At 27.9% G+C, this 12371-nt stretch overlaps 1 protein-coding gene across 5 annotated transcripts in view; it reads left to right on the top strand.

Moving 5' to 3' along the window:
- LOC107441898 (U4/U6.U5 tri-snRNP-associated protein 1) overlaps positions 1-12371 on the top strand; it is a 35021-nt gene that overhangs the window by 2684 nt on the left and 19966 nt on the right. For 4 of the 5 annotated variants that reach the window (XM_087159773.1, XM_016055299.4, XM_087159771.1 and 1 more), the window contains exons 2-9: positions 602-638; positions 739-794; positions 7173-7215; positions 9124-9179; positions 9291-9438; positions 10313-10418; positions 10835-10909; positions 11292-11388. In XM_087159773.1, coding sequence (XP_087015899.1) covers positions 625-638; positions 739-794; positions 7173-7215; positions 9124-9179; positions 9291-9438; positions 10313-10418; positions 10835-10909; positions 11292-11388 — 595 coding nt within the window. In that variant the 5' untranslated portion in view covers positions 602-624. Of the gene's footprint in view, positions 1-416; positions 475-601; positions 639-738; positions 795-7172; positions 7216-9123; positions 9180-9290; positions 9439-10312; positions 10419-10834; positions 10910-11291; positions 11389-12371 lie in introns of those variants that run through there. The other variant, XM_016055296.5, reaches the window with a different exon arrangement.

Genomic DNA, 12371 nt, shown 5'->3' with positions numbered 1-12371 from the left:
CATGAAGTAACCTACGGTAAACACATGGTTGCAGAGAAATCTGTTCTGAAAGGGGTTCCGTGGTTTGGAGGGGTAGTGTTCTGTTGCTCGAAAAGGTTCTGAACTATACTGGTAAATAGGAAATTAATGAAACATCCGGGAAGAAAAGTGAAACGGTTTTATTCTAAATGGTGTAATGCGAGAAATTTGCGAATTTTGAAATTGATTTATAGAATGCAGGTATTTCTCGCGGTAATAATTTTTTAATGCGAGGAAGGAAAAAAATATGCGAGAGTCTTGCTCTGTAGTGAAAGCACTGTAAAAAAAATTAATGACGAACATCATGAATGTGAGGAAGAGCATCATGCTCTTCTCTATATTTTGCTCTTTATACTAATTATATAATAATAATAATAATAACAGTGATAAATGGCGCCAAGCTAGTTTGCCAGATAAGCAGTAAGAAGTCATAGAGATTTTAAGTCATGGGAAAGGGTAGGTAAAAACCAGATCAAGGAATGAAATAACTGAATCATAAATTAGTGTGTAAACTGTCCTAATAAAAGGCATCATTTTTTGTTAAATTATTTCAACTAAAGAATAATTTATTTTACTTTTTTAGATTATTCTGATCGACAATCAAGTATGCGCGAACCAAAGTATGTTCCCTTATTTTATTGTAAATAGATTATTACTTTGTCTTAATGTTACTTTTTGTAAATTTTTTCTTCTTATTTATCTAATTTTTTCACATTTTAGTAAAGGGAGATCTAAGTTAGGGCTGAAATCTTTAGATGTTGGTAAAGAAAAACATGGTGAGTATTAGTTATTTTTTTTAATCTAATGTTATTAGTGATTCAACTAGACATTGCAAACTATGGGGCTCCTTACCGCTCAGGACTTCTTGATTTTTGCGTCATTTTTTCACTAAAAGTGGGTCCCTATTTAAAATAATACAATTGTCTACTTTATTAAAGTAGAGATGTAGGAAGTCAAAAAGTTTAGATCCAAAGATGTGATTGTTAATTGATTTAATAAGACGATTCAACAAAGAATTAAAGCCAAAATTTCCAAATCAAAACTCAAAATTATCAATTTCTCTTTCTACTTTTACTCTGAAAAAAGTTAAGTTTAATTCTGTCTTTGTGAATCTGCTGGTGCGTTATTATTTTCTGTTTTTTTAATTGTTGAATTATGTGTCACCTTTGCTACAGGGTTGGGGTTTTGGACATCTTAAACTGGTTTTGGACAGAACTCGTGGGTTTTAATGTCTTAAGCTGACTAAAACTGTCTTAAAGTGTCGAAAACCTTGATCATGGGTGAAAGGTAAAAATTCTATATGTGTAACCATTGTACACATAATAATTACATGTTATCAAAAAATATTTGATATTTTTTATACAATTATCTTTAATTTATTAAAGGAAAATAATATAATAGGAATTTATTTATAATATTTGAAAGAACGGAAGAACAAAAGTGATTATCTTATCCTATAAATATGAATAAATATACTTTTAAAACTGATAAAGTATGTTTTTGCATAAGAATAAATAATGCAATATTAAAAGTAATAATAAATTTTAAAAAAATAATGAATAAAAAAATAATGTATAAAAAATATTAATAAACAAAAATGTGTTTTATTATGTTTCTTGTTCTAAATTTAACCTTTTATTTTTCACAATAATTTTTTTTTTATTTTTAAATCTTAGAATTTCTGCATCACAGGATAACAACAAAGACATCTATTTTTTTTTTAAAAATTGTTTTTAAATATATTAATTTAAATTGGAAATACAAAATAACTGAAAATTGTTTGTTTTTCTGTCTTGTTAGTTCGTTTTCTGTGAGGAAATATATAGTGGCGGCAAAAAAATTTAATAAGAAATACTTAAATTCTTTCAACCAAGCGTATTCGTAAGAACTTTCTGGAATTGTTGCTTCTAAACGAGGATTGAATTATGCCTTCTGCTCGTTATAATTCCTTAAAAATTTTGATCATTAATCTAAAATATTTTTAATTAAAAATGAAATTACTAATTTTCCATTTAAAGAAAGGTATTGATTTAGCTACCTAAACTTTTATTTATTATATTTTTTAAAAACAACAGCCAGTTTAGCACATTTATTTATTTATTTAATTTTAAATAACAGATCTAGCTTGAACCAATTTAAGAATTAACAATATAAATTTGCATACTTTTGTTGCTATTCAATATGATACATATTATTATTGACAGTTGTTTAATTTTGATCTATAATTTTAAAAATATGTCTAACTATTTTAACTATTTACTTATTAGGTCAGGGGTCGCATTCCCCCTAAAATTCATAAAATTCCTAAAACTATGTGCAAACCCTAAAATTCCTAAAAATCTGATAAAGTTTTGTTGGTGTTCCTAAAAAATTACAGTTATAGGCTAAATATAAATAAAACAGCAATAATCTAAAATATAAGAATTTAACTACATTAATTAAAACTGTTTTAATTTTGCCACATGGGAATTCTGATCCTGAGAGAGGTTTTTCGATAAATAAAGCAATGCTTAATGTGAGTCACCATGAGAATACTATTATGTCTCTTAGACTAATCAAAGATACCATTCGAAATTATGGAGGAGTGGTGAAGATCACCACCACACTATTGAGGGCAGTAAAAGAATCTTACAAATCATATCAAGAATATATTAGCAAAATGATCATAATTAATTTGTTTTTCTCTAACTTTTAATATAAATTGCTGATTTGAAATCTAAAAAAATCACACAATAGTTTTTCTTAATAAGGTAATTTAAAGGGTAATAATAAAGTTTTGATTAAGAGGAGATCATTTGTTCTGATTTTTCGAACTATTTTTTTAATACTTTTATTGTTTATATAAACATCACAGAGGATGAGAAAGGGAATTATTTACAGCATATATAACTTTAGTTAGTAATATTTTTGTCATGATTTCCTTCAATTTTATCTGATATAAAATTTTGGAAACTTTTATGTGTACTTTAATAGTACATATAAGTATCAGAGATATGATAATTTAAATTGTTTAAAGTATATACAAAATTTAAGACAGTATTATTTTTGTTAATATTTAAGTTGATACGGTTTTTATATGGTAAATTTTTACATCATAAATGATTAAATCATTTTCTGTATACTTAATCTGATAAGGATAGGAAAGAAATGAAATTGTGAATTTTTTTAATGTATATATCACTTATAATAATTTTAAGTTCGTAAAATTTTAGTCAAATATTCCTTAATTTTTTATTTGGCGTTGCATTTTAATTTACGAATTGTTTTGGATTTAATAAAGTATATTTAATTTTTCCAAGTTGGTGTTAATTTATTTTTTCTCTTGATTTATTCTCACTTTTGCCTGTTCCTGAATTATGCACTTAATTTTTGTTAAGTAATATGTAAAGTTGAAATTTCATTTTTACACTTTAAAGATTTCATTCTTGACTTATTAAATTTCAGAGCTTTATTTTATGACTTGCAATTATTTATGATATGTATAGATGAATAAGAATAATCTTCTGTTATGTAATAAACTACCGTGTAATATGTTTTTATCCTAGCAAAATCATATATTACCCCTAAAATTTTTTGAAAAAAGTTCCTAAAATTACCCTAAAATTTTAAAAAACTTTGCTGCTACCCCTGATTAGGTACTAAATAAAGTCTCCCTTAAGACTAAAGTGTTGCTATTTACAATTTTTGTTTAAAAATTTTTGTTTCTTATTTACCATGTTTTAACTGTTGCGTGATCATTTCTCTCTCCTTTTGAAAGAAAGCCTCTTTTCTCATTTTTCCAGGTTGGCACGTTTGGGTACAAGATATGTGTCACATATACACTTAATGTAATGTGACAATTTTATTTCTAATTTTATTTCAGCCTTTAATTTTTCTTTAACCGTTATTCCTTTTTTCAATTTGGCAATTTTATTTTTAACTTTCTTGTTGACCTTTCTCACGGTCGCTGCGGTCATCGCACTTCCTGTGGGGAAAGTCAACCAACCCCTCCATTCACGCCTTTCTTTTTCTTCTTTTAATTTTAGGGGGGCTAACTAGCCAATCTCTTTCTTTTAAATTTCAAACTCTCCGCCTCTTTAATTTTAATTGGCCATAATTTTTCTGGTCTACCCCAGTTAAGGAATTTTTAAGTCTTTTTAAAGGGATTCTCTTTTTCTCGAGCCTTCGGGTAGGTTGCCTTTTTTCTCCGAGATGTGGACTTCGGTCCGTATCGAGGGATTTCTTTTTTTACATTTTTTTAACCTTTATCTTAAATTAAATCCATAGCTGTAATCAATTTCTGAAAAATTTAAAATCAACAGTTTATACCTTTAATTTTTCTTTAACATTAAAAGTCCTCTCAAATTTAAGTTTTCTTTTCATATTTATTTTAACGATTAAATTACTCGTTCTTTTATATTTTACTTTTATGTATGACGCCTTCATTGTTTTAATTCTCTTATCACCCATTTCTAATAATCGCCTTTCATGTGTAGTAATTGTAACGATCGATATTTGTTACTAAATAAAAATAATTTGTTAATAATTGAATGTGGTGCTGAAGTGCTTATTTCCCCGCCTTCCTTTGATGTCTGTTTGTTTAATATGTCCTCATGTATGGTGAGTATTATTGTTTTGGGCATTGTATTCTTGATAATATTGGAAACATCAATTTACCCCATTTATCTTAAATACGTTTATCTGGATATAGCATGACCTTGTTTCTTTATTTTTTACCTTTAATTATTTTTAGCTTCGCCCTTTTTCGAAATTTGGTGATACCAAATCATCCAATTTGTTCAAACCTCACACTTTGTGACCCTTTGGACCTATTGGGTTATTGTTATCCCACATTGGCATTGTACTACCACTTTTCTTAACGATCATCCCCCTTAATTTAATTGATTACCTTATATATATTTTCGGCCTTAATTTTATTTATCACGACGTTTCAATCATTTAACTCTTTTTTATCATGACTATATCCAGAGACTTACTTTTCAGGGATGAGATTTTTCCGCTTCTTAGCGGATTTCCGCTTTTTTCACTTTTATCTCTTGAATTTCAGCTTTTTTTATCAAAAATTCAGATTTTCTAAAAATTGCACTTCTTTTTATAAGTATTCCGCTTTTTCAGAAAATTTACCGATTTTCAAAGAGAAACAGAAAATTCAAACTGCATAGCTACCAATCCTTTCTCATTTTCACTTATTTTAGCTATTTTCTCCCCTTTTACACGCAGCAGATAAGATTTTCTGAATTTTTTACCCCGCCCTCCAGATAGATCCGATTTTCGTAGTTCAAACGACGCTGCTTCTGACAAGCCTTTTAGAGGTCCCAAGCCTGGAATCTGCTAATATCTCGATTCTTATTCACACAATTTTAATATCAAACATAGCTTTTCATATTTGCGTGTTGCGATTCTTATTCACGCGATTTGAATATTGTACGTTGCGATTCTGATTTACAAGATTTGAAAATCCGATATTGTGATTCGTATTTACCCCTTATTAAAAACCTATGTAGCGATTCGTATTCATGCTAGTTTAAAATTCAATGTCTTGGTTTGCTCATGCGGTTTATAATATCAAACATTGATTTTCGTATTTATATGTGATTTTAAAATAAGGCATTGGGATTCGCATTCACGCATTCTAAAAATTATGCATCATAATTCCTATTTATGCAATCTAAAAATTACGCATCATGATTCGTATTTACGCGATCTAAAAATTATGAATACTGATTTGTATTTACGCGTTTTAAAAATTCTATATCCCAGTTTGTATTTTCTCATTTTCAAAATCGTATATCTAGTTTCATATTCTTGTGATTTCAAAATCCATAATTGTTATTCATATTCACGCAATTTTAAGATCAACTATCGCGATTCTTGTAAGAAGTAAATTTTTTTTAAAAATTAGTTATTATAAAGGTGACTGTTTTTCCAACAACGATTATTAGTATAAGTAAGTCTTACAACATCAGAGAAACTGGAAGGGAATATATATTTAAAACTTACATTCTGTGCTTGCAAAAAAGGAAAAATAGGATTTGTCACAAGATGTTTGAAGATAGACTAACGACTAAATATAGCAAACATAAAAGATATAGCAAACAAAAGCAATAATTTAAAAAGGGATTTAATTAATTTTTTTTTTTTGGAAGAAGAGTTTAACTCATCATCAAAATTTTATTTATAATTGCTGTTATTTATGCTATAAAATGCAAAATTCTTATCAAATAAAAAATAATTATCTAAACAGTTGCTGATTGTCATGTAATTTTTCAAACTAAAATAGCAATTTTTGTATGTTAAGGAGTTACTGTATATTTCTACTTCACTGTTATTGATATGTTTCAGAGGGCTCTAGTTAGATTAGATTATAATATGAACATAATGATTCGGTCCATTATTAAAGTTTTTTTTCCAATATAATTTAAAAAGTAATATTACTAAAATATTTGCTATAAATCACATAACAGTATTTATTAAAAGAAATGAAATATTAATGTATATTCTCAGTAGTTTTAATTGCTAAACCAGGTAGTTTTTCAAGTAATAATTGTCTCTTATGTGAACTGAGCAAAAATATAATTTCCAGCTTTATTTTTTCAATTGGTAATTTTTATTTTCACTAAATGTTAAGTATAAATGTAATCATTTATATAATAATAGATTAGTACACAATTGTATGTCAACACATTATTTATTACCCTAAACTGTCTGGAATTTATTATTAAAGGTTTGCGCTTGCGTAAAATTTACTATCGTGGAAATTCAGCTTTTTTGCCTTTTGGATAATCTCATCCCTGACTTTTATACGCACCAAATAATTTCTTTAATTTTATTTAACTCTTACATTATGTTTTATTATTAGTGTTTATTTTGCAAAAACAAGATTATTCTATCTACGTTATTATATCAATGATATAAATATTTATTTTTACATTGAAATTCAAAGCATAGCACTTTTTAAAAAATAGGGTGGTTTAGTGTTAAGGAAACATCCACTTGGTGTCAACAGATATGAACTACCACTTTTTTCATATTGGTGTTTTTCATATATAAACCACTGTATGGGGTTGGGCATTATCAAGTTAATGTAATGATTTATGTTCAATTTAAATGTTAAACTAATTTATCTATAAACATTTTGATTTTTTTTTTAATAGAGCACAGGAAACCTCAGCTATCATTGAGCATATCTGAAACTAAGTAAGTTGCATGTCAATTTTAATACTTTATTTATTTGTTCTACATATCTAAGAGTTTGGTTTTATCCAACATTTATTGTTGAAAATGCTAACAAAAAAATAAAAGCGAAAAACAAAACAAGAAAAACTGTTATAGCTTGGAGATATGGTGACCAGAAGCCAAAGATTTATTTATTAGCAGGTTAAAAATGGCTATCCTATGAGTTGTCATTCAAGATATTTTAAAATGTTTATTGGATATTGAGACAACTTTTAATCTTCATTTGCTTTTTACTAATTTTTCACCCCATATATCATTTGGAAATCAACAGAACTATGCCTATATTTACTTTTTGCTTATTTTTACTTTAAACATAGGAAACTCCCAATAAGAACGTCCTGATTTTTCGTTAAAAATTAATTTTACTCAAATGTCAAATTGTAATATAATATATTTTTGAAATTAATATTTTATTAAGACAGTAGAAGCTGTCCTTAATTTAGTTTTACATTTTATTATTTCTTCATAATGCCTTTCTTCCAATTTTCCAATTCTTGTTTCCCAATGTTGTATCTCCCTAAAATCAATGTTTGAACAGGGTATAGTTTTTTTCTGGTAAAATTGATACTTTACCATATAAATTTTAACATTATTTCTTCTAATGAACTTATAGATCTAATCGTACCTACCATCAAAAGTAAGTTATTGAATAATGAGCATACTGTATATCCCAAAGTATTAGTAGACTTTTGAACCCCCAAAATTTTATGAAAATCAAAGTATTGACTTAAACACCTGTAATAAAGTCGGACGATTTATTTGATTATTAAATATCGATGCGTTGTAAACAGGTAGATACAAATAATTCTGTATTAATTTATTCCTTTCAAAAACTATTTTTAATACATTATATACAACTAATTTTGCATTTTCTTTCAACCTGTTTTCATTACATATTAATAATTTTTTAAACAAAATTTTAAATTACGTTCTAAAAAATTTATAATGATAATATATATATTAATATGGGGTGGGAAATAAACACCTTCTTGATAACTAAACTAAACACATTCTTGATAACTAAACAAAATTTAATATAGCATATGTAAAGTAAGAAGAACAAAAAAAAAAACACTTATAGAAGATAGCAGGGAGAAGAACTTCTCTTCTCTTCGTACATATTCATCGTCTAACCCTTGTTACAAGATCATTGTCTGCTCGTTTTCTATTGTCTGGTGATCAGCTATTACCGCCATCTGACGCCGTTTTTTAGTTACGTTCAACAATGGCACTCAACATCTCGGCACTTAACATTTATATATCAAGGTAAATTTACTACAGTTTTCTGTACTGCGGCACTTTCACAAATTCAACTTTAAGAAAAACAAAATACTTTTATAAAAGCAAGTTCTGAGATTCTCCTCTCTGCCTTTTAAAATTTTGTTTTTGTATCATAAAAAATTATAAATCCTGGTTGAATTATGTATTTCAACTTGCAATGGAACTCTCCCACAAACTATTATAACGCTTTTCCTCCTCATGCCTGGCTGAGAGCATATCTGGATCTCGAAATGCCAAACGATGCGGGAGAAAAGGAGTGTCGGCCGCTCGTTCCTTAATGAAAATGGAAGAAAAGGCGCTTGTACCACGCAAGCCCCATTCTTGTTGCAATCTATGAAAAGAGAAGCTTTTCTCCCAGCTGTCTTTTACAAATAAGTAGCATGTGTTTGATCAGATAATGCAGTGTAGCCTAATATCTGTCACTTATGCCTCATCAAAGCGAGCTTTATTTTTGTTGAGTTTTTAAAATGAAACAATAAGGTCTCCCTCTAAAAACTCTAAAGGGAGTTGAAATTCAGATATTATCTTAAAAATTATTGTAAATTTATTATTATTTATTTATAATTTTTTTTTTTTTTTTTTTTTTAGCAAGCTGCGAGCAAAGTTAGGATTAAAGCCACTTGAAGTTGATAATGATATTCCTGGTAAGTTCTGATTAATTTGTTCATTTTTAAATTCAATAGGTTGAATTATATTTTTTATTTATTCTTTTTATTTTGGTTCCAAAATTATATATTACATATTTTTTTTAATAGGCATTGAAGACGCTGATAAAGAAATTTCGAAGCCTGCTGCTGAAATTTTTGTCAAAACTGAAAATATCAATGAAAAGAAAAAATCTGAAGCACTACGCAAAAAACTAAAAGTCACAAAAGCGAAAAGGAAAATTGAGAATAAATTAAGGTTACATAATTCACTTTTTCTTATCTCAAATTAAAACTTTTGCACACATGTAAAAAAGGTTCAATATTCTGGGAACTATGGGCCTGGCCTCATATTTTCCTTACTTTTTTAGAAACGAAACATTTGTACAAAATAATTTTTTTATTAAAAGAGACACCTTTTTTTTTTTTATAAGAAAGCTTTTAATAGTGTAGATAAAGATGGCCAGAACTAATAATTTAAAAAGTTCATAAACAAACAATGTATGAATCATAACATTATGTTCAAGATTAATAATAATAAGAAAAATTCAGTGTTTGTCTTTTTACTGAAAAATATTGTTAAGAATTTAAAATAAATAATTTAAATTTTGAGAAGTGAAAGAAAAATTTTCTTAGATTTCCTAGTATTATTAAAATTTTCTGTATAGAACAGCCAGTTAAAGTTTATTTCATTTATTTATTTTGGAGAATTGGTTGGAAGGAATCTTACATAATAAATTGGTACTAACTATGTAACATAATATAGGATACAAAATTTTGAATGTAAATTTTGTTTTCCTTCTTATTTAAAACAAGAAAATTATTAATTTTATAGCTTATTTAGTAGGTCTTGGATATATGTGTGTCACAAAATATATGCTTAATACCATATGGGTACACCAGTCTATGACTTTCATTTCTATCAATGCATAGGAATTCTAATTTAAGCTGCCAATGTAACAAAATGCCATCTATGCTATCTCTGTTGCCAGCACATGCTGAGGAAGACAATGTTTGTTTTGTTATGTCAATGTTTTTCAGCAAACTAAATCAGAAATAAACTAAATTAGTGATTACTTAAAGATAATTTTTAAGTAGTTGACTCTAATTATTATTAAATTATTAACTTTCAGGAATACAAAAGGAATTGCTGTTTCTGATTCAGAAGATGAATCTGCTGCTTCATGGGTTATAAAACACCAGAAATTATTGCAGGAAAAAGAAGCTGCAGAAAAAAGGGTATGAATTTAGATATCTTCAGTTTTAAAAATTAATGAAAAACCTTTAATTCATTGACTCTGAAAAGAATAATTTGAGTTTTGTTGAAGTACTGAAGAATGATGAATTTCTGGCATTTTTCTCCTTTATGTGACCGAATATTTTATCTACCTTAAATACTTGCTGTTCATGATAGTCACATTTTAAAAATGTTACACTTTCATGGTGTTTAGAAGCTAATTTACCCTATTTTATAGTTAAATAGTCTTGCCCTTTCTTTTAACTGATGACTAAAGTTTGCACTAAGTCTGATAAAGTGAAATAATTCTCTTAATCAATGACAAACATTCTGTTGTGATTTAAATATTTAATTATCAGTACATGAAGCAAAAAAAGCAATACTCTTAAACTGTTTTAATGACTTGAAAACTTTTTAGGCTAAACTTTTAGAAGAAATGGATAAAGAGTTTGGTGTTGGTGCTCTTGTTGAGGAAGAATTCGATAAAAAGGAGGTAAGTTTGATTCAATTAAGAATATGTTTTCTAGTTTATTCTTTTATCTGTTGTCCTATTGATTTTGTTATTGAGAATTGTTTTAATTGATATTTGGTTAACCATTTCTTAACCTTTTTATATTTATGTTTTGACAAAAGTTAGTTAATGACCATTGACAAGCCTCAATATACTGTTTATAACCATTTAAAACTGTTAGATAAGTGGCAAATTGCTAGATGCCGCAATTACCTGAGGAAATAAATTTATAATTTTAAATTTATTACTTTCTTGACATTTTATAACTGTACATTAAATGTATCTCATTTTTTCGCCCCCGTTTTTCACTATTATGAAAACTATTAGCTACTTTTTTTTAATTTTAAAAATTAAACTCTTTTAGGTATACTCAGCACATAATTTGAAAGGTCTCACTATAGCTCATGCTATATCCTCATTTCAAGAAGGTCGTGATGCAATTCTCACATTAAAAGATAAAGGTAGTATTGAGATTCATTTCTAGTCATACCATACATGATCTTTAATATCTTCTAAAAAATATTATGAAAGGTTTCCTAGGTTGTTAAGTATTTTTTTATAAAATTATTATTTTTTAAAATATAAAAATTTTGAATTAGTGCCTATTTTAATAACAGCACAAGTAAATAGTTAATAAGTTGTATTTTTATTTGGGTAAAAAAAAAATTATTTTATGTAACTATATTCAAATAACATCACAGAATCAGAGATAAGTTGGCTGTACCACTTTACAATTTGATATAATTCAATTTTTGAAGTTCATGAATTGTACTGGGCAAAGAAATAAATAAAATAAGATAAACATTTTATTTATTTTTTGATGATTTTCATGAGTTGAACCAGGTTGGAGTTCTGGCGATGGCTGGTCTATTCGAACTCCGCACCAGCCCCGGTGCTGTCGAAAAATAATCTCATTGGTCGAAGGATCACGGATTAGAGTCCTCTTGCCCTAGAGCTAATCATGGGAGGTTTTGTGGTTTTCCTCTCTATGTTCCATAAAAAAAAATCTTCCTCTTAAGCGAATTTCTCTGAATACTTGTTCCAGGAGTTCCCTTATTTTCCCGGAAATTAAGTTCAAAATACGAAGTTGAACATTGGTATCTAAATTAAAAATTCAGTCGACTGTTCATTGACGGTTATAAAATAAAATTATATCTTCCAGAACTGTGATGGCTCAGAGGATAGAGCGTTCGCCTTCCAATGAGGTGAAACTGATTTAAATCCTGACGATGACTGGTTGGTATGAATTTCGCATCCGGCTTGCACCGACCACCGTGCTGAAGTAAAATATCCTTCGTGGTAGACAGGTTATGTGTTAGTCCTCTTGGCACCAGACTAACCTTGGGATGTTTTCGAGGGGTTCCTCTCTATGTAACGCGAATGTGGGTTTCTTCCATCAAAACAGTCCACCACGAAGGCAAATTTTTCCCAGTGCTTGATCCAG

Source organism: Parasteatoda tepidariorum, chromosome 3 (genome assembly GCF_982258835.1).
Source record: "Parasteatoda tepidariorum strain Cologne lab strain chromosome 3, Ptep-v5.0, whole genome shotgun sequence".
Classification (NCBI taxonomy): Eukaryota; Metazoa; Arthropoda; class Arachnida; order Araneae; family Theridiidae; genus Parasteatoda; species Parasteatoda tepidariorum.
Note: the sequence above shows the minus strand (reverse complement) of the source record. Positions and strands in the feature narration are given on the sequence as shown.